This window comes from Nicotiana tabacum, chromosome 2 (assembly GCF_000715075.1).
Source record: "Nicotiana tabacum cultivar K326 chromosome 2, ASM71507v2, whole genome shotgun sequence".
NCBI classification, from domain to species: domain Eukaryota; kingdom Viridiplantae; phylum Streptophyta; class Magnoliopsida; order Solanales; family Solanaceae; genus Nicotiana; species Nicotiana tabacum.
The window spans coordinates 98,492,308-98,517,142 of NC_134081.1; the positions used below are offsets into that span (position 1 = coordinate 98,492,308).

At 36.5% G+C, this 24,835-nt stretch overlaps 2 protein-coding genes across 2 annotated transcripts in view; both read left to right on the forward strand.

The window, feature by feature from the left end:
* Positions 1 to 8,088: 8,088 nt before the first annotated feature.
* Positions 8,089 to 18,654, forward strand: LOC107814910 (cytochrome P450 CYP72A219-like). Its single transcript, XM_075236559.1, has 5 exons — positions 8,089 to 8,427; positions 14,543 to 14,763; positions 15,150 to 15,394; positions 15,551 to 15,935; positions 18,004 to 18,654. Exons 3-5 carry the CDS (start codon positions 15,153 to 15,155, stop codon positions 18,427 to 18,429), a joined length of 1,053 nt encoding a protein of 350 aa, XP_075092660.1. The 5' UTR covers positions 8,089 to 8,427; positions 14,543 to 14,763; positions 15,150 to 15,152; the 3' UTR covers positions 18,430 to 18,654.
* The window catches only part of LOC107764227 (cytochrome P450 CYP72A219-like), a gene marked incomplete at its 5' end in the record, with an annotated part of 95,569 nt that continues 78,848 nt past the window's right edge, over positions 8,115 to 24,835 (forward strand). Inside the window, 1 exon segment of the mRNA NM_001324831.1 lies at positions 8,115 to 8,389. Within this exon segment, the coding sequence (NP_001311760.1) occupies positions 8,154 to 8,389 (236 nt within the window).

Here is a 24,835-nt window from a genome sequence, read left to right on the forward strand (position 1 = left end):
TTTGCTCGAACTCTAGCTAATTTAGCCCTTAGGCTTAATGGTTAATTGAGTGTTTACTCGAACTCGAATTAATGAAGCCCTTAGGCTTAATGGTCGAGTGAGCGTTTGCTCGAACTCGGATTAATGTAGCCCTTAGGCTTAATGGTCAAGTGAGTGTTTGCTCGAACTCGAGCTAATGTAGCCCTTAGGCTTAATGGTCGAGTGGGTGTTTGTTCGAACTCGAATTAATATAGCCCTCAGGCTTAATGGCCGAGTGAGCGTTTGCTCGAACTCGAAGTAATGTAGCCCTTAGGATTTGTTATCGAGTGAGTGTTTGCTTGAACTCGCATTAAGAGTAGCCCTTAGGCTTAATAGTCGAGTGAGCATTTGCTCGAATTAAGAGTAGCCCTTAGGCTTTATCGAGTGAGTGTTTGCTCGAACTCGAAATAAAAACAGCCCTTAGGCTTTATGGTCGAGTGAGTATTTGCTCGAAATCAAAGTAATTTAACCCTTAGGCTTTATGGTTGAGTGAGTGTTTGCTCGAACTCGAAGTAATGTAGCCCTTAGGCTTTATGGTCAAGTGAGTGTTTGCTCGAACTCGAATTAAGAGTAGCCCTTAGGCTTTATGGTCGAGTGAGTGTTTGCTCGAACTCAAAATGAAAATAGCCCTTAGGCTTTATGGTCGAGTGAGTGTTTGCTCGAACTCAAAGTAATGTAGCCCTTAGGCTTTATGGTCGAGTGAGTGTTTTCTCGAACTCGAAATAATGAGTAGCCCTTGGGCTTTATGGTCGAGTGAGTGTTTGCCTGAACTCAAAATAATGTAGCCCTTAGGCTTTATAGAGCTTGATCTCGTTGATTTTTCAGTTGGCAGTCCCCGATTTATGGGGTAAGTTTTCAAACTCCGGTCATGGTCGACCCTTAAGCCTGTTTGAACATGAAAAAGAAAGATCTTTCTGAGATATGAGATATTGGTAAAGAAGAAATTTCTCTTTATAAGTTATTATACATGTATTTATGTTTTGTGCCAGGGATCGAGCAAACTACGCGGGCATGGTTCATTTGACCATTTGGCCCTTACACATTTTCCTATCGAGACCCTGTTTGACATGAAGTGACTTTCTTGCATCGAACTTGACTTATTCGAGGGCAATGCCCCCCAGTATTCGAGGTTAATTGTAAAGAAGCCTCGGATACTGTTGAATTGTTCTAAGTTAGCACGATCAATGGTTGCCTTATTAAAAACCTTGCCGAAAAACCCATTTGGAACAAAACCGGTCTAAGTGAAAAAGAATGCAACGCGTGCTTTTAGGCCTAAAGGCTTCTAGTTGAATAATCCATCCCTGTTTCTAGTCGAACACCTGCAAGTGTTAGTTTTGAAATATAAATGAACATGGGAGGGTCGTACCTTAGCATTAGTATCGTTTTAGGTGCGACACATTCCAATTGCTTGGTAGTTGTTTTCCATTTATCACACCGAGCTTGTAGGATCCTTTTTCGACGATTTCGAGAACCTGATATGGTCCTTCCCAGTTCGGACCTAGTTTTCCTTCATTCAGATTTTGGGTATTGAGGGTGACTTTCATTAGCACCAAGTCCCTGATTTTAAAATGACAAAGATTGGTTCTTCGATTATAGTATCTTTCGATCCGCTATTTTTGGGCGGCCAATCGGACGAGAGCGGCTTATCGTTTTTCATCCAATAATTCTAGGCTCGTGTTCATGGTCTCGTTATTCGACTCATTTGTCGCATATCGAAACCTGATGCTAGGTTCTCCGACCTCCGCCGAGATAAGAGCTTCGGCGCCATAAACCAACAAGAATGGTGTTGCTCCGGTACTGGATTTCGATGTTGTGCGGTATGCCCATAGGACTTCGAGTATTATTTCTCTCCATTTTCCTTTAGCGTCGGTTAATCTTTTCTTAAGATTTTGGATGATGGTTTTGTTGGTCGATTCGGCCTGTCCGTTCCCGCTAGGATGATAAGGTGTTGATAGGATCCTTTTGATTTTGTGATCCTCGAGAAATTTAGTTATTTTGCGGCCGATGAATTGCTTTCCATTATCACATACAATCTCGGATGGCATCCCAAATCGGCATATGATGTGGTCCCAAATGAAGTCTATCACTTCCTTTTCTCTCACTTTCTCGAAAGCCCGTGCTTTAACCCATTTAGAGAAATAATTATTCATAAACAAAATAAATTAAGCCTTACCTTGGGCCGATGGGAAGGGGCCAACGATGTCCATCCCTCATTTCATGAAAGGCCATGGAGATAAAACCGAGTGGAGAAGTTCCCCGAGTTGATGAATCATTGGTGCATACCTTTGACACTTGTCAAATTTTTGAACGAACTACCTCGCATCCTTGTCTTTATCGATCTAATAATATCCTGCTCTGATTATTTTGTGGACCAACGGATCGGCACCAGAATGATTTCCACAAGTTCCCTCGTAAATCTCACGTAGGATGTAGTCGGTTCTCCCAGCCCCAAACATATTGCCAGTGGTCCATCGAACATCCTCCTAAATTGCGTTACGTCTTTGGACAAGGTGAATCATGTTGCTTTTGTGCGCAGAGCCCTCGTTTCTTTTGGATCTGATGGAAGCTTCCCGTTCTTGAAGTACTCTATATATTTGTTTCTCCAATCCCAGGTTAAACTTGTGGAGTTTATTTCGGCGTGCCCTTCTTCGATCACCGATCTTATGAGTTGTACGACAGTCCCCGAGCTGAGTTCATCATCTTCGACCGACGAACCTAAGTTTGCAAGAGCGTCGGCCTCGTTGTTCTGTTCTCGGGGTACATGTTGCAAAGTCCATTCCTTAAATCGATGTAGAGTCACCTGTAGTTTATCCAAGTACCTTTGCATTCGATCTTCTCAGACTTCAAAAGTCCTATTATCTTGGTTTACCACTAGAAGGGAATCACACTTAGCCTCTACGACCTCAGCTCCCAAGATTCTAGCTAGTTCTAGACCTGCAATCACGGCCTCATACTCGGCTTCATTGTTAGTCAATTTTATAGTTCTGATAGACTGTCTAACTATATTACCTGTGGGTTATTTTAGTACGATGCCCAGTCTGGACCCCTTCGCGTTTGAGGCACCGTCTGTAAAGAGGGTCCAGACTCCCGAAGGGGTACCCGATTTTATCAGTAGTTCCTTTTCAATCTCGAGTATGAAGGACGACATAAAGTCAATCACGAAATCCGCTAAGATTTGAGATTTGATAGCGGTTCGGGGTCGATACTCGATGTCGTACCCGCTGATTTCTATGGCCCATTTGGCCAATCGACCTGAAAGCTCGGGTTTGTGCAAAATATTTCGAAGAGAATAAGTTGTTACAACATGTATCAGATGGCACTGGATATATGGTTTTAGTTTCCTAGAGGCGCTTATTAAAGCAAGCGCTAATTTTTCTAAGTATGGATATCTAGTTTCAGCCTCGCCTAAAGTTCGACTGACATAATAAATAGGGAATTGCGTACTTCGTTCTTCTCGAATTAGGACTCCACTTACCGCTATCTCCGAGACAGCTAAATATAAATAAATCTATTCGTCTACCTTCGGGGTATGAAGCAATGGTGGGCTCGATAAATACCGTTTTAGTTCTTCCAAAGCCTGCTGACATTCCGATGTCCATGCAAAATTGCTTTTCTTCTTAAGCAGAGAGAAAAATCGGTGGCTCCTATCTGAGGATCTCGAAATGAATCGTCCTAAGGCAGCTATCTGTCCCGTTAGCCTCTGTACGACCTTTACATTATCTACCACTGTGATGTCCTCGATAGCTTTGATTTTATCGGGGTTAATCTCGATTCCTTGATTGGACACCATGAAACCAAAAAAGTTGCCCGAGCCAACCCAGAATGCACACTTTTCGGGGTTGAGCTTCATATTGTACTCCCTCAGTATGTCGAAAGTTTCCTGCAAATGCTTTAAATAGTCCTCTTCTCGCAGGGATTTAACTAACATGTCATCAATATAAACTTCCATTAATTTTCATATTTGCTTTTCGAACATTCGGTTTACTAGGCGTTGATAAGTTGCACCAACATTTTTTAGATCGAATGGCATTACATTATAACAGTAGGTACCGTACTTGTGATAAACGAGGTCTTTTCCTGATCCTCCGGGTTCATCTGTATTTGGTTGTACTCGGAATAGGCATCGAGAAAGCTGAGAGTCTCGTGGCCGGCTGTGGCATCGATCATACGATCGATATTAGACAAAAGAAAAGAATCCTTAGGGCATGCTTTATCCAGGTCTTTATAATCTATACACATTCTAAGTTTGTTCCCTTTTTTAGGGACTGCCACCACATTTTCTAGCCATTCGGTGTATTTTACTTCCCGAATGGATCCTATTTTAAGAAGTTTGGTTACCTTGTCTTTGATGAAGGCATGTTTGACCTCGGACTAGGGCCTTCTTTTTTGTTTTACCGGATGGAATTTTGGGTCCAAGCTTAGTCTATGAGTGGTGATTCCTAGTGGAATCCCTGTCATGTCAAGATAGGACCAAGCGAAACAGTTCATGTTAGCTATAAGAAATTGAATAAGCTTTTTCGTGAGCTCGGGATCTAACCCCGTGCCCAGGTATACCTTTCATTCGGGCAGATGTTTGATTAACGTGATTTGCTCCAGTTCTTCGACCATTGATTGGGTAGCGTCGGAATCATCGGGGACCACAAAGGATCGAGGGACCCCATGTTCATCATCTTTGTCAGTTTTCTGATTCTCTAGTTGGGTCGAGGCTGACATTTGTGATTGCTATTTGGTATCCCGTTCCCCTTTCGAATCCAATCCTTTTGTCGATGATAGTGAAGATATCAGAATTACTTCATCGATGACAAGCATTTCTTTTACGGCGGGTTGCTCTCCGCAGACCTTTTTGACCCCATCCGATGTTGGGAATTTCAGAACCTGATGGAGGGTCGAGGGTACAACTCTCATATTGTGGATCCACGGTCTTCCAAAAAGGGCGTTATACCTCATTTCGCCTTCGATTACGTGAAACTTCATTTCTTGGATGGTTCCGGCCATGTTTATTGGCAGAATTATCTCGCCCTTAGTAGTTTCACATGGCATATTGAATCCGTTTAGAACCAGGGTTGCTGGCATGACCTGGTCCTGTAGATCGAGCTGCTCCACGACCTTCAATCTAATAATGTTGGCCGAACTAACTGGATCAATTAACACACGCTTAACTTGAGTTTTATTCATAAGTACATATATTACCAGTGCGTCGTTGTAGGGTTGCATGACTCCTTCTGCGTCTTCATCATTAAAGGACAAAGTTTCTATGGATGCATAATCCTGAGTCTGAGATCGCTTCTCTCTTACAATCAACATCTTAGTGCGTTTAAGCACCGACCACTGGGGGATATCAATCCCACCGATGATCATGTGGATGAGTTGTTGTGGATCTTCTTGTTCATTTTGTCTACTGAAATCCCTATTTTTGAAATGGTTTTTGGCCCGGTCACTTAAAAATTCTCGAAGGTTCCCTTTATTGAATAACCGGGCTACCTCCTCTCTCAATTGCCTGCAATCTTCCGTTCTGTGGCCATGAGTGCCATGATATTCGCACATTTGATTGGGATTCCTTTGGGCTGGGTTGGTCTGCAGAGGTCGAGGCCATTTAGTATCTTTGATACGTCTGATAGCCGACACGATGGCAGATGTATCGATGTTGAAGTTATATTCTGATAACCGTGGTGCTTCCTTAGGTCTGGTATGCCTGTCGAACCCATTCCTGTTCATCAGCTCCCGAGACCTTTGGCCTCGATCACTTCTTTTATTGCCTTGTATGAGGTTACGTCTTGGTTCGTTACCCCAATGAACTCCACTATACGGCCAATATCGGTCCTTGATCGTCCTTGGTTCTCGGTTGATGTCCCTTTTAATAACGGACCCAGAACCCAACTGGTCATCTTCGACTCTAATTTTTGATTGATACCGATTGTGTACATCGGCCCAGGTAACAGTTGGGTACTCGATCAGGTTCTGCTTCAACCATCGTGAAGCCATCGAGCTTCATTCATTTATGATACTTATGGCTCCAGCATGTGCTTTTACGAAAGAATCTGCAAGCATAGCAAAAGAATCGATTAAGTTAGGCGATAAATTATGATACCATATCATTGCTCCCTTTGAAATGGTTTCACCAATTTTTTTCAATAATACAGATTCGATCTCGTCGTTTTCTAGATCGTTCCCTTTAATGGCACATGTGTAAGAGGTGACGTATTCGTTGGGTCGGTCGTTCCATTATATTTAGGAATTTCGGGCATGCGGAACTTCTTGGGGATCGATTTCGGAGCCGCACTCGGGGGAAGGGATATTGTACGAATATTTTGGTATCCAAGCCTTTCAATACTGGTGGTGCCCCCAGGATCTGATCAACCCTGAAGTTATGCATTTCTACTTTTTTGTTGTTTGCTTTAATCCTCCTTTCTCCTGACTCTATTCATTTCGTCAGTTCCTCGAGTATCTTAACAATTTCGGGATTAGTCCTCGATTCTTACTCATTTGACCTTACTACAGCTGGCCCCGTTCTGTGGGTGACTTCTCGGGATGGATTGGGCTTCGGCCTGCTCGGTGCCTGGGTTTGGCTCTGCAACTGAGCTATCGCTACCTGTTGAGCTTGCAACATTTTGAAAATCATACGCAAGCTGATTCCGTTTTCCTCAACGTTTTGGGTATTTCGAGCTGCAGATCGAGTTCCACCATGAATGCTATTTTCAAGGTCGGAGCGTTGGTTTGCCTCGATGACAACATGTGAATTAATGTCTATTGGCACTTCGACCTGAGCTCCAGCGGCATCGATGAGTGGCCTTTCATCCCGGAGCGTCAAGTTGTTGTTCTCATCTTGAAGGCAAGCTTCGTTGTTGATAGGTAGGGCCATTAATTGAGAATTCGCCGTTTTCAGTCTGAAATCAAAAACACTTCCAAGGGCAAGCGTAAAATAGTGTGTTTCACAGAGATTCGTACCAAATAACCACTATTATCCTTAGCCCACGGTGGGCGCCAAACTGTTTACCCAAAAATGGATAGAGTTGAATTTACATGTAGTTCTAAAGATACGTGGTATAACTTGGTACAAATTGGAAAAGTAAGTAGAAACATATCGAATATTGACTGTAAAAAATAATGAAATACAAACCAAATCGAGTGGAGAATAATTTATAAACAACCAAAATGAATCAATGTCTAAAGCCTAAAAACGAATAATCTCTACTATCCTTCTGTGTAAATATCAATAACCTTTGAAATGTAAGAGTGTATTCATGTCTCAATGTTCAACGTGTCCTTTACAGAAATGGTAGCCACTCTTCATATAGTGGAGGGATCCTACTTTGGATATAGTTAAAAATACATAGTGAGGATCTCATGATAGATTAGTTAATTAATTTTTTCTTAATCCCCGCCGAGATTCTCTCCCTTGGTGCGGCTACAACGGCTCTTTGTTTCTTAGCTCGATCTTGGTCAGTCTTGGAACTTGGTCGATCTCTGGATCTCGAACTCAATATTGACTCGAGCTCGATATTGTGTTGAGCTCGGTATCGACTGATCTGGATCTCGAGTTCGATAACACCACTTCGCATCATAGTTCGATTTGGACTCGAGCTCGATATTGACTTCGAGCTATCGAGCTCGGTATTGATCTGTCCCTGAATCTTGAGCTCGATAATCTGGCTTCAGATCTCATCTCAATATTATGATGACGACCCTCGGTCCATTATGTTCCAATCTCGACTAATTATATGAAGGGCAAAACCGATTTTGACAGTATACAAAGTTATATTTATTGATATGAAATATAAATGTATAATGTCTCTCGAAGCCCATTTTAACTCCCAATTACCTCTACGCTGTATGAGAGATAACTAAGTGAAAATCAAACAGACAAGATATTGCGTCCAAAATACTCCATGTATTATGTATTACACTCTATGAATTAAGCACTATTACTATGTCAAGAGTCAATGAAGTTTTTCTTAACTACGGCTTTTTAAAATACTTTGAATTATTGAGTATTGTAACTTATATGGAGTAATATTTTATGTAATTTTTAAATATATAAATCTTATTTAAAAAATTTAAAGAAAGATTCCTTTGACTTTCTTTGTATATACTCTCAGAGGAAGGAGCTGAGAGAAGCTTAGTTGTCACTTCTGAGGGTGGAGATGCTGTGCAACACAATAGCAGTAGTCAGTGTTGCAATTTTTCTGGTATATACATGGAAAGTGTTGAATTAGGTTTGGTTTAGGCCAAAGAAATTGGAGAAATGCTTAAGACAGAGGGGTCTTAAGGGAAATCCTTATAAGCTACTCTATGGAGATCTAAACGAACTGACAAAAAGCATAATAGAAGCCAAGTCTAAGCCCATCAATTTCTCTGATGATATTGCTCAAAGGCTCATCCCTTTTTTCCTCAACGCCATCAATAAAAATGGTACGTTTCTTTTTCTCGATCTCTCACAATTTTTTATGTTTCCCACTTATTTTTATTTATTTAAGAATATAATAAATATAAAAGTTAAATAAAATTATAATTAATTATTATATCAACAAAATATTATAGAAAAAAAATGAAATTTATATGCTGTTGCAAAAAAAAAAAATGTTTGATGAAACACATTCTAATATTAGTAGCAATGAAGAGTTGACGATGTTGTGAGCAGAGATTTGAACTTGATGGTTTCAAGATTATAATCATTTTAAGTTATTTGGTTCTAAATTAATAATTTGTACTCCATATTTATTAATTTCTTAAACCAAATACATGATTTGAACAAAAGCTATTGGGTTCGACCAAATCTTTTGAACCCGCAACCAACACTGTTGCTCCGCCCCTGGTTGTGAGGTGGTGGTTGTTCTGCACCGGTGATTGGTGATATTTTTTGCAGTAGTGACTAGCGGCGATGACTATGCAGTTATAATTAGTAGCAGATGTAATTGTGTGGTGATCGATAAAATAATGAATAATAACTAGTGATGAAAGTTGTTGATAATGGTGGGATGAAAGTTGATAATAGTAGTGGTAGGTGATGAAGGTATCGTGGCGAAGATAATTAGAAGAAATGAATAATGAATAGAATAGTGATAAAAAGTCATCGCAATCTTTTTTTAAGTATACATCTCATTACTGATTATAAATTAGTCTATTGAGATGAGATTCTCTAATACAGCTGTAATAAAAAAATCTTTTAAATAAAAATAATTTTATTGATGAATTTTTGTGGATACAATTTTGTTGTATTTGATCTCCGTAAAAAGGAAGAACGTCTCTTAGGCACTTCGATATCTTTGAGAAAGATAATATTTGCTGTCTTTAATATTTTTATAAATATTTCATGAATTTATGGAATTTCTGCTATAATCAGATGGATATATACAATTTGTAATGATCAATGAGGTGTTATCATCACCCTTACACATCCATGTGTAAGGGTAGATGTAGCGTGTTACCGACGAATTCAATTGAATTCATAATTTTGGACGCAGAGTAAAAATTTATATTTAAAAATTAAAATTATAACAATAATAGATATGAACTATAACTTTAAAAATATAATAGATTTAATGCTAAAAATATTAAAAGTTAAACTCATGAATCGAAGTGATAGCTGAAATTTTAATTTCTTAAGTCATATATTCCAATACGAACATGTAAGAGCTCTTCCCAGGTCCTTTTTGTATACTTGAAAAGTTGACGTTGTGCTTGACCCATTGTTCAATAAATTTTATCAAAACCGCCCCTAGATTATACAATAAACTTGAGTTTCATCCTTTATTTATTCTTATGAACAGAAAACATCCTTCAACTATAACAAAGTGAGCAGATGCATCCTACATCTACTCCAACATTTAAAGCTAACGGTTGTCTAACTATTCCCTCCTCTCCTCCCCTCAAATAGTCAAATTCTCCGCTCATTTGTTACGCTTCAATGACCACTCCAATCAACAACCTTCTCTTCTTTCTTGTCTCCGTCCGTTTAGGTTTAATTGGTCATTTGGTATTAATCTTTTAATAATAATTTGTTACTTCTGTTGTAATTTATGTGGACGAGATGACAAGTAATCTTTATCCTACATTGCTTTCATGGTAGACACATCGAGTTGTCTCAATGAGCTGTTTGATTCAACATTTTGTATTTGAAAAAGTGAGTTGTGAAATGCCTATTACCTGTTTGGTAAAATGCCAGAGTGAACTGTTTGATTTTGCTGTGAAATGACTATTGCTTGGTTTTACCGTTAACTACTGATGATTTTATACTTTGCCATTCAGATTGCATGAGGCTAGTAAAGCCTTTGCTTTAGGTCTCCTAAATTCTGGATCCCCAAAAATATTTTTAGTTATGAATTTTTCATCTTATTTTCGCTTAGACAATATTAAAGTTTATAAAAAAAAAATACAAACTCCTCATAAAAGTAGAAAGAAAGGCTATCTATTTTTTAATAATAGAAATATTTTAGAACTTTAAATTAAGCTACTTAAATCTTTATATTGGTAAATAATATTTTTTAAAATAAGATCCAAGGTAACACATTATAAATACGTGGGTAATACCTTATTAACTTGAATTTTCTTATCTAAATATTAATTCTCCATATTATATTTTGTAAGATAACTACACTACAAACAAAAAGAAAGAAAAAAATAAACCAATATCAATATTAATATTATGTTTTGTAAGATAACTACAACGAAAAGAAAAAGAAAAAAGAAAGGCCCCTTTCACTTTAGGCCATGAATTTTATTGAGACATCCTTGATAATTGTCTGTTGGTTAAAAATCCGAAATATCACCCTTATCAGTATATAAAGTGGTAGTGCAGACGGAAGCTCTCAATAAACTGAAATCATTACTTAAGAAAACAGACACTATGAATTCTTAGTTGGTTGGCCATTGCCTCTTGATAAATGAATGGTACAGTTTGATTTTGACGAAATTTCCCATTTATGCCATAAATACAGTAATGAATTTGGATTACTACGTTACCATCCACATCACCGGCCAAAATTATCTTCAGCCTATTAGTTTCTTTGATTATCCACTACAATTTTTCTTGACTTTTCTTTCTTGCCTATGTTTTCCTCTAGGTTGATCGAATGTTGCCAAGGCGTTACGCTGAGGTCTCTATCCCCTACAACTTTGTAATTAGGTTTTGCAATATATTCCAAGTTTTCATTTTAGCTAGCGATATTTATAGAAAAAAAATACAAACTCCTCGTAAAAGTAGAAAGAAAGGCTATCTATTTTTTAATAATAGAAATATTTTAGAACTTTAAATTAAGCTACTTAAATCTTTATATTGGTAAATACTCCCTCCGTTTCAATTTATGTGAACCTATTTCTTTTTTAGTCCGTGCCAAAAAGAATGACTCCTTTCCTTATTTGGAAACAATTTACCTTTATGCAATGATTTATAGCCACACAAAATAGATGTGCCTCATTTTACACCACAAGTTCAAAAGTGTTCTCTCTTTTCTTAAACTCCGTGCCCAGTCAAATGGGTTCACATAAATTGAAACGAAGGGAGTAATATTTTTTAAAATAAGATCCAAGGTAACACATTATAAATACGTGGGTAATATCTTATTAACTTGAATTTTCTTATCTAAATATTAATGCTCCATATTATATTTTGTAAGATAACTACACTACAAACAAAAAGAAAGAAAAAAATAAACCAATGTCAATATTAATATTATGTTTTATAAGATAACTACAACGAAAAGAAAAAGAAAAAAGAAAGGCCCCTTTGGCTTTAGGCCATGAATTTTATTGAGACATCCTTGATAATTGCCTGTTGGTTGAAAATCCGAAATATCACCCTTAACAGTATATAAAGTGGTAGTGCAGACGGAAGCTCTCAATAAACTGAAATCATTACTTAAGAAAACAGACACTATGAATTCTTAGTTGGCTGGCCATTGCCTCTTGATAAATGAATGGTACAGTTTGATTTTGACGAAATTTCCCATTTATGCCATAAATACAGTAATGGATTTGGATTACTACGTTACCATCCACATCACCGGCCAAAATTGTCTTCAGCCTATTAATTTCTTTGATTATCCACTACAATCTTTCTTGACTTTTCTTTCTTGCCTATGTTTTCCTCTAGGTTGATCGAATGTTGCCAAGGCGTTACGCTGAGGTCTCTATCCCCTACAACTTTGTAATTAGGTTTTGCAATATATTCCAAGTTTTCATTTTAGCTAGCGATATTTATAGAAAAAAAATTTGTAAGAACATATGTCATTTGGTACATACCAAAAGTACCATTAGAAGGTGAAGCCAGTAAGACTAATGCTTTAGGCCCCCAAATTTGGTGGTGGTGGGGGCATTATTAGCAAAAATAGGTTATAGGCTTATAGTTTTGTTTCCCTAAATACTGATTGAGAAAGACATAAACATACTTTACGGAGTTCTATATGGAACCTTTGGACCTGAATTTTATCATTAACTTAAAGTGTAAGATGGGGAGTGCGGACACCATCGTAAGTAAATTCAGTTCCTTTCTCATTTTTCATGCCTTTGTTTCTTATGCCAATGTCTCAACTATTGCTGTTGAACAACATTAATTGATTTGAAGGTTCTTATTACTCATTACATTATGCTCAACAAAAAAGAAAAATTATTTTCCACCACTGCAATGTAGAAATTGGATTTATTTGATGAGAATGTTGATAATCACAAAGTCTCTTGAAGATTTTTTTTAAAAGTTGATTACTTCTTATATATAGTAAACCAAGCCAAGTTTCACTTCTGAGTAGATTTAAACAATTTGAAGCGTATGTTCTTCAATATTCCTTAAAACATAATAGTCACTCTAATATTGACGATTTTGACTTATTTTCTGAATTAAAAGTGTTAAATGATTTAGACTTACCCATGATCAACAATGTCTCAAGAAATATTAAACGAATTAGCTATATTATCAATTGAAAAATAATAATTAGAAGAAATCAACAAAAAATAACTTTGTATCTCACAAAGCTAAAAAAATAGACTTCTAATAATCTAAGATTTTCTTTTTAAGTTTAAGGCCTCCCATTAAATTTTGGCTTTAGGCCCCTAATGTGGTTGAGCTGCCCCTACTTGTGGTCTTAAATATGTCATGACATTTCTATGGCTATAAGAGCATTTCATTGAGGATAGAGTGAGAACTGAGAAGTATGCAGAAAGGTATTAATCTTTTCTAAACAGAATAAACAGGGAAGAGTTTCGTATAAAATGGATCTATTAGTATACTAATAGTTACTGTCTTATCGATGATAGAATGGAATGGAACAAGGATTCATGGGGTTGTTCTTAACTAATTTGAGATTGAAGCATTGTTGATTGATCATGTAATAGAATATTTTAACTGGTTCTAACATGTTACTTGCCCTCTTTTCAATTACCTATCCGTGCTTGTTATGAACAGATCTGTGATTTGCTTTTAAATAACATAGTATATAATAAAATATTTTATACTATTTATGCATCAAAGTATGTCTAATTTAATGAACATATGCCTTTGTTTCATGCTACTTTCTCTGCAGTTGCTAGATCCCATGTAGTGCAGCGGGGAAATGGACAATGTATTCTTTGCATATTATTTCCACACACCCGACTTAAGAAAGAAAGAAAAGATTTCTGAAAAATAACAAAAGTAACCTTAGAACTTTGGTCTTAAACATGCGATGACAATTCTATGACTATAAGAGTATGTCATTAAAGATAAAGTGGCGAGTTTGAAGAGCTTCCGAATATAAAAAGGTCTCATTCTTTTTTGGAGCCGTCTTAAAATAAGTATCATATAAAATGGAAGAAATGGAGTATATACTAATAGTGTTAACAAAATTACACTATCTTACCGAGAATAGGGTAAAGGATAGGGATTATACAGACGTCCTCAACTAATTTGAGATTGAAACTTTGTTGATTGATCGAGTTATTGAGTATTTTAACTGATTCTAACATGTCACTTGCCCTCTTTTTCAACTACCTAACCATACTTGTTATATCTGCTGTTTGCTGTTGATTAAATAACGTAGTAGTAGTTTATACTGTGAGTATAAAATAAATCCAATTCAAGGAACAAAAGCCCTTGTTTTACCCTTCTTTCTATGTATTGCCTAGAATCCACGTAGTGCAGCAGAGAATGGACTACATAATCTTTGCATTTTATATCCACCCTTTGTAAATATGAAAAGTTCTATTGAAATCGTGAGGGAAAAATCTTGAAATGCCCACCCTCTATAAAAGAAATATGGATAATAATATAAGGTCTCATATACAAATGTTTGTCAGTAATTAAAGGACGTTAAATCATGAGTAACATATAAGAAGATATCCTAATTCATATGTCCTTCTCTGTTTCTTTCTTTTGTTTCTTCCTTTACTGTTTTCAGTGAAAAACCAGAAATGGCCAAGTCTTGACTCATCCAAAGGGAAGAAAGTCATCAAGTCATGTATTAATATGTATGGTGGATAAATATAGACATTTCTTGTGCCAATTCCAGCATAGTAAAAAAAAAGGATTTTTCTCTAACCCAAAAATGATTACTCGCAGGTAAAACTTCTTTTGTCTGGCTAGGCCCATATCCAGTAGTGTTGATCACAGCTCCTGAACATGTAAAGGAGATTCTGACAAAGAGTTATGTTTATCTAAAGCAAACTCATCCCAATCCATTGACCAAGTTATTGGCTCAAAGTCTTGTAAACCTTGAGGAAGAGAAATGGGCCAAACACAGAAAAATTATCAATCCTGCCTTCCATGTGGAGAAGTTAAAGGTTATACTTCTTTCTCTTATTACTTTCTCTGTTTCATTTTATATTTATTTTGACGGGCAAGTTCAAGAAAGAAAGAAAACTTTGAATCTTGTGGTCTTAAACAAAAGATGCGTATAATGAACAAAAATGTCTTTTAAATCTTATGTTCTTAAATATGCCACGGCGGATATTGGAAGCTAAGGGCTACTATATATAGAAAGTGGCATTCTTTATTAAATAGACTGAAAAGGAAAGTAAGACATATAAATTGAAATAGAGGGAGTACCAAATTTAGAGAAGATGGTAAATTTCAAATGCCTTGGACTTAAGATTGCATATTGAGATGTCTAACCTTAAGAAGTTATCCATTTATAACAAGCTCTGGCTTTTCCATTTGTTTTGTACAGCATATGCTGCCAGCATTTTATCAGAGTTGTAGTGAAATGCTAAGCAAATGGGAGGAGATTGTTCCAAAGGAAACGTCATTCGAATTCGACGTATGGCCAGATCTTCAAGTAATGACCAGTGAAGTCATTTCTCGCACAGCATTTGGGAGTAGCTATCAAGAGGGAAGAATAGTATTTGAACTTCAGAAAGAACAAGCTGAGTATGTAATGGAAAAAGGACGTTCAATTTATGTACCAGGATCAAGGTACAATAATTACTTCTCAGATTTCCACGTTTCATAACTTTCTTTGTCATTAAAAAGGAAATATCTGACTCTTAACAAATTAATACAAAAGGAACTGAACTTACTATGCCTTTCTACGAAAAGACTTATCTTGTTTGCTTAAATTTGTTTTTATAGGTTCCTGCCTACTAAAACGAACAAGAGAATGCTGGAAATCGAAAAGGAAATTCAAACAACAATTAGGCGTATCATTGACAAAAGATTGAGGGCGATGAAAGCGGGGGAGACTAATAATGAAGACTTGTTAGGCATATTACTTGAATCCAATTTGGAAGAAATTGAACTGCATGGAAGCAAAGAGTTTGGAATGACAACATCAGAAGTGATTGAAGAGTGCAAGTTATTCTATTTTGCTGGCCAAGAGACCACTTCAGTGTTGCTTGTTTGGACAATGATTTTGCTGTGTTTACATCCAGAGTGGCAAGTACTTGCCAGAGAGGAAGTGTTGCAGGTCTTTGGAAATGATAAACCAGATTTGGAAGGACTAAATCGCCTTAAAATTGTAAGTACTTCTCTTCTAGTCTTTTCTAGAGTATGTTTCGTGTCCCCTCAATATTGTCCTATCAAACCCCCTAAGTTGACAAGCAAACTAAGAGGCCGATTTGCTTGAGTACTAATTGAAAGTAGTTATAAGCAGCAAGTGCTGAATAATATTTTTAGGCCAAATACCTGTGCGGCCCCTTAAACTTGGCTCCAGTTTCTATTTTGACACTTCAACTAAGGCCAGTACCTGTTGAGCACTCCAACTTATTTGAAAGTGTACTTATTAAACACAAAGTATGCCATGGCAAACACAAGTGTTTCTCACTTTCCCAAAGCCTCATGCCAAAACCATATTTTTTTCTTTTTTTAATTATTTGAAAACACATTTTTTACCTGAAATGACCTCACCAACTCCACGACATAACACCGTGAACCACCGGTAGCGTGAACCCAAAATGCCATAACCACCAGCTTCAATGTCTCTGTCTTTCCTTACAAAAATCACAACTATCTTCAACAACACAAAACACATACAGTTGCACCAACAGCTTCACTAAAACTCGACAATCGTCTCACCTCACCTTCACCAAAAAATCTCATACACAGAGAAAATCACCATTAACACAGAACAAAAACCTCCCTTTCAACAACAACAATAACAACCCAGTAAAATCTCACTAATGGGGTCTGGGGAGGGTAGTGCGTACGCAGACCTTACCCCTACCCCGAAGGAGTAGAGAGGCTGTTTCCGAAAGACCCTGGGCTCAAAAAAACAAAAAAACAAAAGGACAAAAAGGAGACAAAAAAACCTCCCTTTCAGATTCTTCAATTTCGTCAAACGTAAACAGAGGAATCAAAGGTACACACAACGATTTAAACAATTCACATTCTTCCCCTCAATAAAAGTCATTGGAACTTGAATTTTTCTTAAATTTCAATCAAAAAATAAGATTTTAAATTTTTGTTCGTAAAATAATTAAAACCCATAAAGGAAAAGAAAAAAGAAAAAAAGAGAGAAAACCCCAAGAAATTTGAGAAAAGCTTGGGATATCCATTTACGTTCTCAAAGGAAAGAGAATCATAGATTTGGGGAAAACATCAGTATATTTGAGTGAGTCATCTTATCTTTCTGCCTCGTCCAAGTATCAAATCAACATCATTTTTGGTGAAGACAGTGTCGATGGTAGCTACGGTCGAAAGTGATTGAGTAGTTTTTATCTGTACATAGGTGAGGATTACCTGACAATGAATGGTGAAGGAGGAGGAACTGGGAAGAGAAGGGCGAAGAGACGATGGAAATACTTAGGTGGGGGAGGGGATTTTATGTGAAAATAAAATTTCTTTTTTTCTTAAGATTATTTGGACCCAAATGCTACGTGTCTTTGTATCATTCGTCACTTTGCCACCTCATCCGCGTGTGACTAACACACGCTTTATTTTTTTGACTGGCAGTAAGTGAGGTGTTTAATAGGTACACTTTCAAATAAGTTGGAGTGTTCAATAGGTACCGGCCTTAGTTGAAGTGTCAAAATGGAAACTGAAGCCAAGTTTAAAAGGCCGCACAAGTATTTGGCCATATTTTTATATGCTGAAACCGATTTTATAACTGATACATTTGAATAGAAGTACAAACAATTGATGTGTTTGGTAAAAAAAAAGTATTCATAATCATTTTTTGTTAAAATTATTAAAACTCCCTTAAAGATACTTATAAAATGTATAAATTAAAAAGTATCTTTACAATGAGAAGGACAAACTACAGAAATGGAATGGACTGTGAGTTACTGCTTTGTTTTGGGAAGGTATTTAGTGGATTATAAAAAATATTAGGGATAAAGTAGTCATAGTTTTGGCCAAACCAAAAGCGCTTATAAGCTGAAATCAACTTATGGCTTTTGGATTATATATACTTCTGGTGTTTTCCAACACGTAGGGCAGCCCGATGCATTAAGCTTCCGCTATGCGCGGGATCCGGGAAAATGCCATACCACAAGGGTCTATTGGAGCCAAAAATGCTTATAAGCTTGTTAAAGCTTATCCAACTACCCTCTAATCCAACTGCCAAAAATGCAATACTTTTTTCACAGGTGACCATGATCTTGTACGAAACGTTAAGGCTATTCCCACCATTACCTGTATTTGGTAGAAGGACTAAAGAAGAAGTGAAATTGGGAGAGCTAAATCTACCAGATGGAGTGGTACTCCTTATACCTGCAGTTTTGGTACATTATGACAAGGAGATATGGGGTGAAGATGCAAAGGAGTTCAAACCAGAAAGATTCAGTGAAGGTGTGTCAAAGGCAACAAATGGACAAGTCTCATATATACCATTTGGCGGGGGACCTCGAATTTGCATTGGACAGAACTTTGCAATGTTGGAAGCAAAAACGGCAATAACTATGATACTTCAACGATTCTCTTTTGAGCTATCCCCATCTTATACACATGCTCCATTTGCAGTTGTGACTATTCATCCTCAGTATGGTGCTCCTCTGCTTATGCGCAAACTTTAAAATTATATTTTACATCATTGGCATTGTATTCTCCATGCTTTGAATGAGCGATACTAAATTGTCGCGTGATGGCTGAAGTTGCTCTTCGAATTTAAACACTGCTTGGTTAATGTTATCAGAATTGTTCACTTCTTAAATTTTTTTCCTTTCCTTTAGTTGGTGTATTTGTTTAGCTTTTGATAACATTCCATCTAATCTTGTGAAGAGTTTGAATAGTACTTCCTATTGATGCAACTCAAACATTTAGCTACATTTCAAAAAACAATAAGTAGATTGAACTGTGCATATCACTCACATTAAGCTTTGCAAGTCAGTATACAAGCTTTGCAAGTCAGTATACGTGCCCACATCTCAAAGTGTTAAATCGTAAGTAGTCTAAAGGAACACATTACGAACAATTAGGATTCAATGTGCAAAAGGCCTGATATCTCGTTTCCTTATATATATAGTGAAACTCTTTAATTTCTGTTACCACCACCCTTCAAATGAGCAATATGTTTTTTATGCCCACTACTAGTATCACATTAAATTCCAAATCCAGTCTTGTCAAAAGGAAAAAATCCAAATAACCTATTAGGAAAATCAGATGTAGGATTTGGGTGTCTTGTTGTAAAATCATATACGTACGAATGTTTAATGAAAATCATATGCGTATCCTGGCTCACCAAGGTAAATTAATAAGTCATTTTCATAAAACATACGTATATGATTGTACTAGATGCAAATGACAAACACAATTAAATAAATATTCAACATAAATCTCAACAATTGCAGAAATCTCCTATTTCTCCTTGTCTGTTTAACATTTTGGTGAAGGACAATAGTTTGCACAAGAAAGAAGAAACAAGACACTTACTCCATATAGTAAATACAAGTATAAGGAGCTAAATTAATATATGGGACAGGATTATCCCACGGTAACGATCGAATGAATTTAGCATATGTTTTCCATCTCAATCTTTTTAGCAACGTTGAACATCAAAGTCACTTAATTATGTCGGAAGGTCATTCAACTAGATTTCTCAAACTTATGATTGCCAAAAATCTATTTTACCCTCCAAATTATCAACGTTTCTCTTCTTTTTATTTTTTTATTTTTAACTTTTTAATATTGTGATTTTTTCTCTTTTTAATTTATATTATGGACTTACCTATATAATTCATAAATTTTATTTATAAAAAATAAAAAATAAAAATAGTATTTGAGCATTTATAATGTTGGAATAACAAAAATATTGAGCATAGTAGAAAAACAATTTGTTCGTAATAATAATTTTGATATTAACAACAAAATCTCAAAAATTTATTTACATAATTCAGAATGAAAGAAAATAAAAGTTTTAAAATAGATATTCCATGCACGTAATATAAAAACTAACTAATTAAAATAAAGGTATTTATAACAATACATTATATATATTCTTGAATATTATGCTCAATTATATTATTATTCCGACATTATATATGCTAGAAAGTTTTTTTATTATATTAATAAAATTTATTTATTCTATAGGTAAGTCCATAATGTAGATAAAAAAATCATAATATTAAAAAAGTAAAAAGAAAAAGAAAAAAGTTAATAATTTAAAGAGTAAAATATGTATTTGACAATCAAAAGTTTGAGAAATCTGGTTGAGTGACCTTTTGAGTGCTATAAGCATAATTAAATGACTTTTATGTTACAAATAAAAGAAAGATGACTTTATTAGATAATTTCATATAGTTGAGCGACTATTTAAGTAATGGACTCTTAAAAATTGCAATATACAAATAAATATTAATAATTGTGTATAGAATTCAAAAGAAAAAAGTAAAAATAAAATAGTTAACCATTTTGGATTAAATGCATGGGAGTATCTACAAAAAAACATTTTGTATGGGACGAAAGCTAACTTGGTGATCGTTTGGTAGGATGTATTCGGGAAAATAATATATGTATTAGCTTTAGTATTATTAATTCCTTATTTGATAGTGTTTTTCAACCTATATATAACTAATACTTGTATTGGTTATACACTCTATTCATTATTATTCTTATTCATAGCAAACTATGGTATTAGCAACACCATGATTCTAATACACGGATAAGCATGTATAAAGTCAGAACTGGTTTTAATACACCAAACCAAAAAGTCAATAAGAAATAATCTCAAGATAATTAATTACAACATTACTAATACGCGTTATTCAGTACTATTCTTATACACCCTACCAAACGACCCCTTATTCATTAGCCCCGTAAAACTTTAACACAGTAAAATGTAAGTATGACGTATATCTGTCTCATCCTTAGACTAGTGCCCATCAAGTGTCGATTTATCTTAATTTTTAGTCTTTGATTGTCACTACCAACTATGCCGATGAAAATTCATGAAAAAGTCTTGCCCCTCATTCATGCACTAGTATATATTTTGTGTTTCCATCCTCTCATAAAACTCCACAAATTTGACCAATTGGGAGAAACATCTTTATTCGTTATGTACAATTTCATCAATTACCTCATTTTCTCGTCGATGTTACAGAAAAGCAGGTACTCTTAACTTTTTATACTATTTATTACAAGAGAAAAGAGTATACCTGAGAGAAGTGGGTTGCTCTAGTGGTAAGCACTTTCCACTTCCAACCAACCAACCAAGAGGTTGTGAGTTCGAGTCACCCCAAGAGTAAGTTCTTGGAGGGAGGGAGTCGAGGGTCTATCGGAAACAGCCTCTCAACCCCAGGGTAGGGGTAAGTTCTGTGTATACACTACCCTCCCCAGACTCCACTAGTGAAATTAAAGATGATAGCAGTTGTCTGTGTTACAATTTTGGTGGTAGTATATATATGGAGAGCATTGAATTGGGCATGGTTTAGGCCAAAGAAATTGGAGAAATACTTAAGACTAAGTGGTCTTAAGGGAAACCCTTACAAGCTACTGTATGGAGATTTGAAAGAGTTGACAAATAAACTCAAAGAAGCCAAGTCTAAGCCCATCAATTTCTCTGATGATATTGCTCAAAGGCTTATTCCTTTTTTGTTTGACTCCATCAACAAAAATGGTATGTATCCTTTTTACTGTGGATATTTTCATGTATATTTTACTCCGTATGATCTACTTTCACTTAAAATCATGCATAGTAAAAGCCCTGATTCTTTTTTGAAGAATTAACCTAAATAGTCGTTCACCTAACCGTTTAAACTAAAAATAACCGGCGGAGGTACAATGAAGAATTAACCTAAATACCTGATTCGCACGGGTACTTAGACTAACAACAAAGCAACTCACCTCTCACGCAACTGAATTGTTAAAGAGGACAGAGTTGAGGGCCCACAGCGACCACATTCAAGTTTGAAAATCACTATGGTTCAATTAAATCACTCGATGGTTGCCAAAGTCAACACAAGAGTCACAAAGTCTCTAACTAGAGCTATTTCTTTTAAAAACCTTATTTTTAACCATAAACACGTAGTTAAGTGTATTGGTGCCAAATGAAGCACGATTGATTCTTCGAGCATGACTCAATTAGGTCTTTTTATTCATTACTACTACTATTATTACCTAAACACAAAACAGACTCATTCTCTTAAGAAGGTTGTCACGCCATGTTACATCCCGTACTTTTCTATAGAGGATATGTGACCATAAGACCCTGTAAGTTTAACAACCTTGATACCGTTAGATACATTTTGATATGGCATTTATATTGAATGGAACATTTTTGTAAAAAGTTTAAAAAATATGATTTTATATAGTAATTAATATTATTATAGAATATATTTTAAATTATACACATAATATAAGAAAGTTTATGAGATTTTTCTTTCACATATTATGAACCATAAAATCTCACCAGCTTGGCATGTATTGGTATACAACCTTTTAAGTTGAAGCAAGAACAAGAAATAGTCTTATTGTGTAGTCCTAACAAAGGATGGAACACTCTTTTCTGAATTTCAAATGGTTTGTACAAATTGTACTACCGTACTTCCATTGCTCAATTGTTGTTATGTCTATGGCTGTGTAACGTGAGGCTTCCATAAGAATTTTCAGCCAAGATTTCCTTGCATAGTAACGTTAACCATTCTAAATATGTTTGGAAAGGGAGTTTACTTTGCTGCAAACTTTGTGGGTATACTAAGCGAAGGACTAAGAATTGCTCCTCCAGAAGCCCAGCTACAAAATTTTATACGAAGCTATACTGCGTAATAGCAATGGGATTTACAATTTTAAGAGAGCACAGTGTAATCTTTCTTAAGAGAATCGACTCAGGTATGTTAAGGCTAATTCTTCATTCTTTTGGCATGATTCAAGTAAGGATACGTAAACGTAATACTATTCCATAAGTGGTTCTACTCTTAGCTGTTAAGGATGTCCATGTTATTCATTCCTGTAAAGCGATATTCAAGCATGTCTAAGTATGTTGCTAAGTCTATATTGAGGCGTACGATAAAGATATTAATGTTTATAATATAGTAAGACACGCATCTTCATGCATATTCATTTACCACCGTGCTACGGCCGGTCAGGCAGTTACCACCGGTTGGGCAGTTATGTATCCTTATTTACCATCGGTTGGGAAGTTATGCATATTCATTTACCACCAAGCTACGACCGGTCGGGCAGTCATGCATTTACCACCGAGCTATGGCTGGTTGGGTAGTTACATATTTACCACCGAGCTACGGCCGGTCGGGCAGTTATGCATTTACCACCGTGCTACGGACGGTCGGGTAGTTATCACTGATCAGTTGGGCAGTCATGCATCATACGATATGGATAATAGTCTCAAAGAGAAGCATTATATATATAAGTATAATAAGTATGCATATACGGTGGCACTTCAGAGATTCAGGTTGATTCTTATATGTCTTTAATTAATGTTGTCTTATTGTTATGTTTCAGTTCTGCCTTACATACTCAGTATATTATTCGTACTGACGTCCTTTTGTTGGGGACGCTGCATGCATGCCTGCAGGTATAGATAATCAGTTTGACGAACCCTCATAGTAGACAAGATTGGCATTCAACAAAGGATCGGTAAGACTCCACCTCATTCGGAGTGCAGCCGAGTCTATGAGTCATCTTGTCAGAATTTTGCTAAAGACTTATAGGTAGGCCGGTACCCTGTCCCATTTGATGTCAAATAATCTTAGAGGCTTTGTAGACAGAGTTTCATTTTGTACAGTATGTCAGAGGCCTTGACGGCCCATACGTATTCATAGTTTATGAAAGATGGTTCATTGATACAACGTTTGTCCACTTATAGTTATACATTATGAGTTGTGGCCATGTTGGCCCTTGATAGTTACATAAGAAAAAACAAATGAGTTACATAGTGATTCGCTCGGGTTAGTACGGCACCGGGTGCCAGCCACGCCTCCCCAGGTTGGGGCGTGACACGCCATTCATTGTTGGGTCGAGTCACCTGGTTCACACAATGACTACCTTTAGAAAGAAATGTGGCATTAAGAAAACCAAAGGCTTATTATCTACTGTAACATAAAAAAGAAGTTACTAATTCAAAAAGAAGCTACTAAATTAAACACTAGCTAATAAGAAAATAAACATAAAGAAGCTACAAAGCAAAAACTATCGAAAGCATAACGAATATACATAATGAGAGAGAAAAAGAAGATATATACATAATGAGAGAAGAAGAAGAAGAACATAGTATCAAGTTATTACAAGCCAAATGTCTCAGAATCATCAAATAAGATCAAATAAACTCCACCCCCTGAGTAAAAATAATCATTGTCCCCAATGCTTAACAAAATAAGAGTAAAGGAAGGGAACGAGTGAAGAAGACTCCTTATGGCTCATTGGACATCTTTATGTCCCCAGCAATGTCACCACCCTCAGTCTCTTCCAACTGGATCTCATTATCCTCAACTCTAGGAGTGACTGGGTTGGTGAACATCCTCGGCAGTGTCGGCAACAAAGTCTAGCTCCTCAGACTGGCCAGCTGGTGCTACCAGTGCTGATGGTGCTGCAGGATCTGGGCCTGAAGGGTGTGGGTCAATTAGCATGTCAAAAGGGATATCTCCGATCGCAGCAGTCTTTGTAACCTGTCTTTGGAGCTTGTCCACTGATTTCTTACCGGCCTGGGACTTTCTCATTTTCTTGACTTCTTTGCCTAGCTCTTCGATCACTGACCTGTGCTGAACCAGGGTAGCCATGATGGTGTTCTAGTTCTATAGGATCTTCTTCAGTGTCTCCTCAACTATCGGGGGAACCTGAGGTGCCTGAATATAAGAATGTGCTGCAATAGTACTGGATAAGTCAGACAGCTTTGCAGTGGCTGTCTGTATCCAGTTGTTGAGGCTCGCCAATGTATGAGAGACTCACAACGCAGAAAGTGGAGCAATAGGTATGGGCACCGGCTTCAAAGCCGAGGTGGAAAATGTGGCAGGAACTGCAGTAGGAACT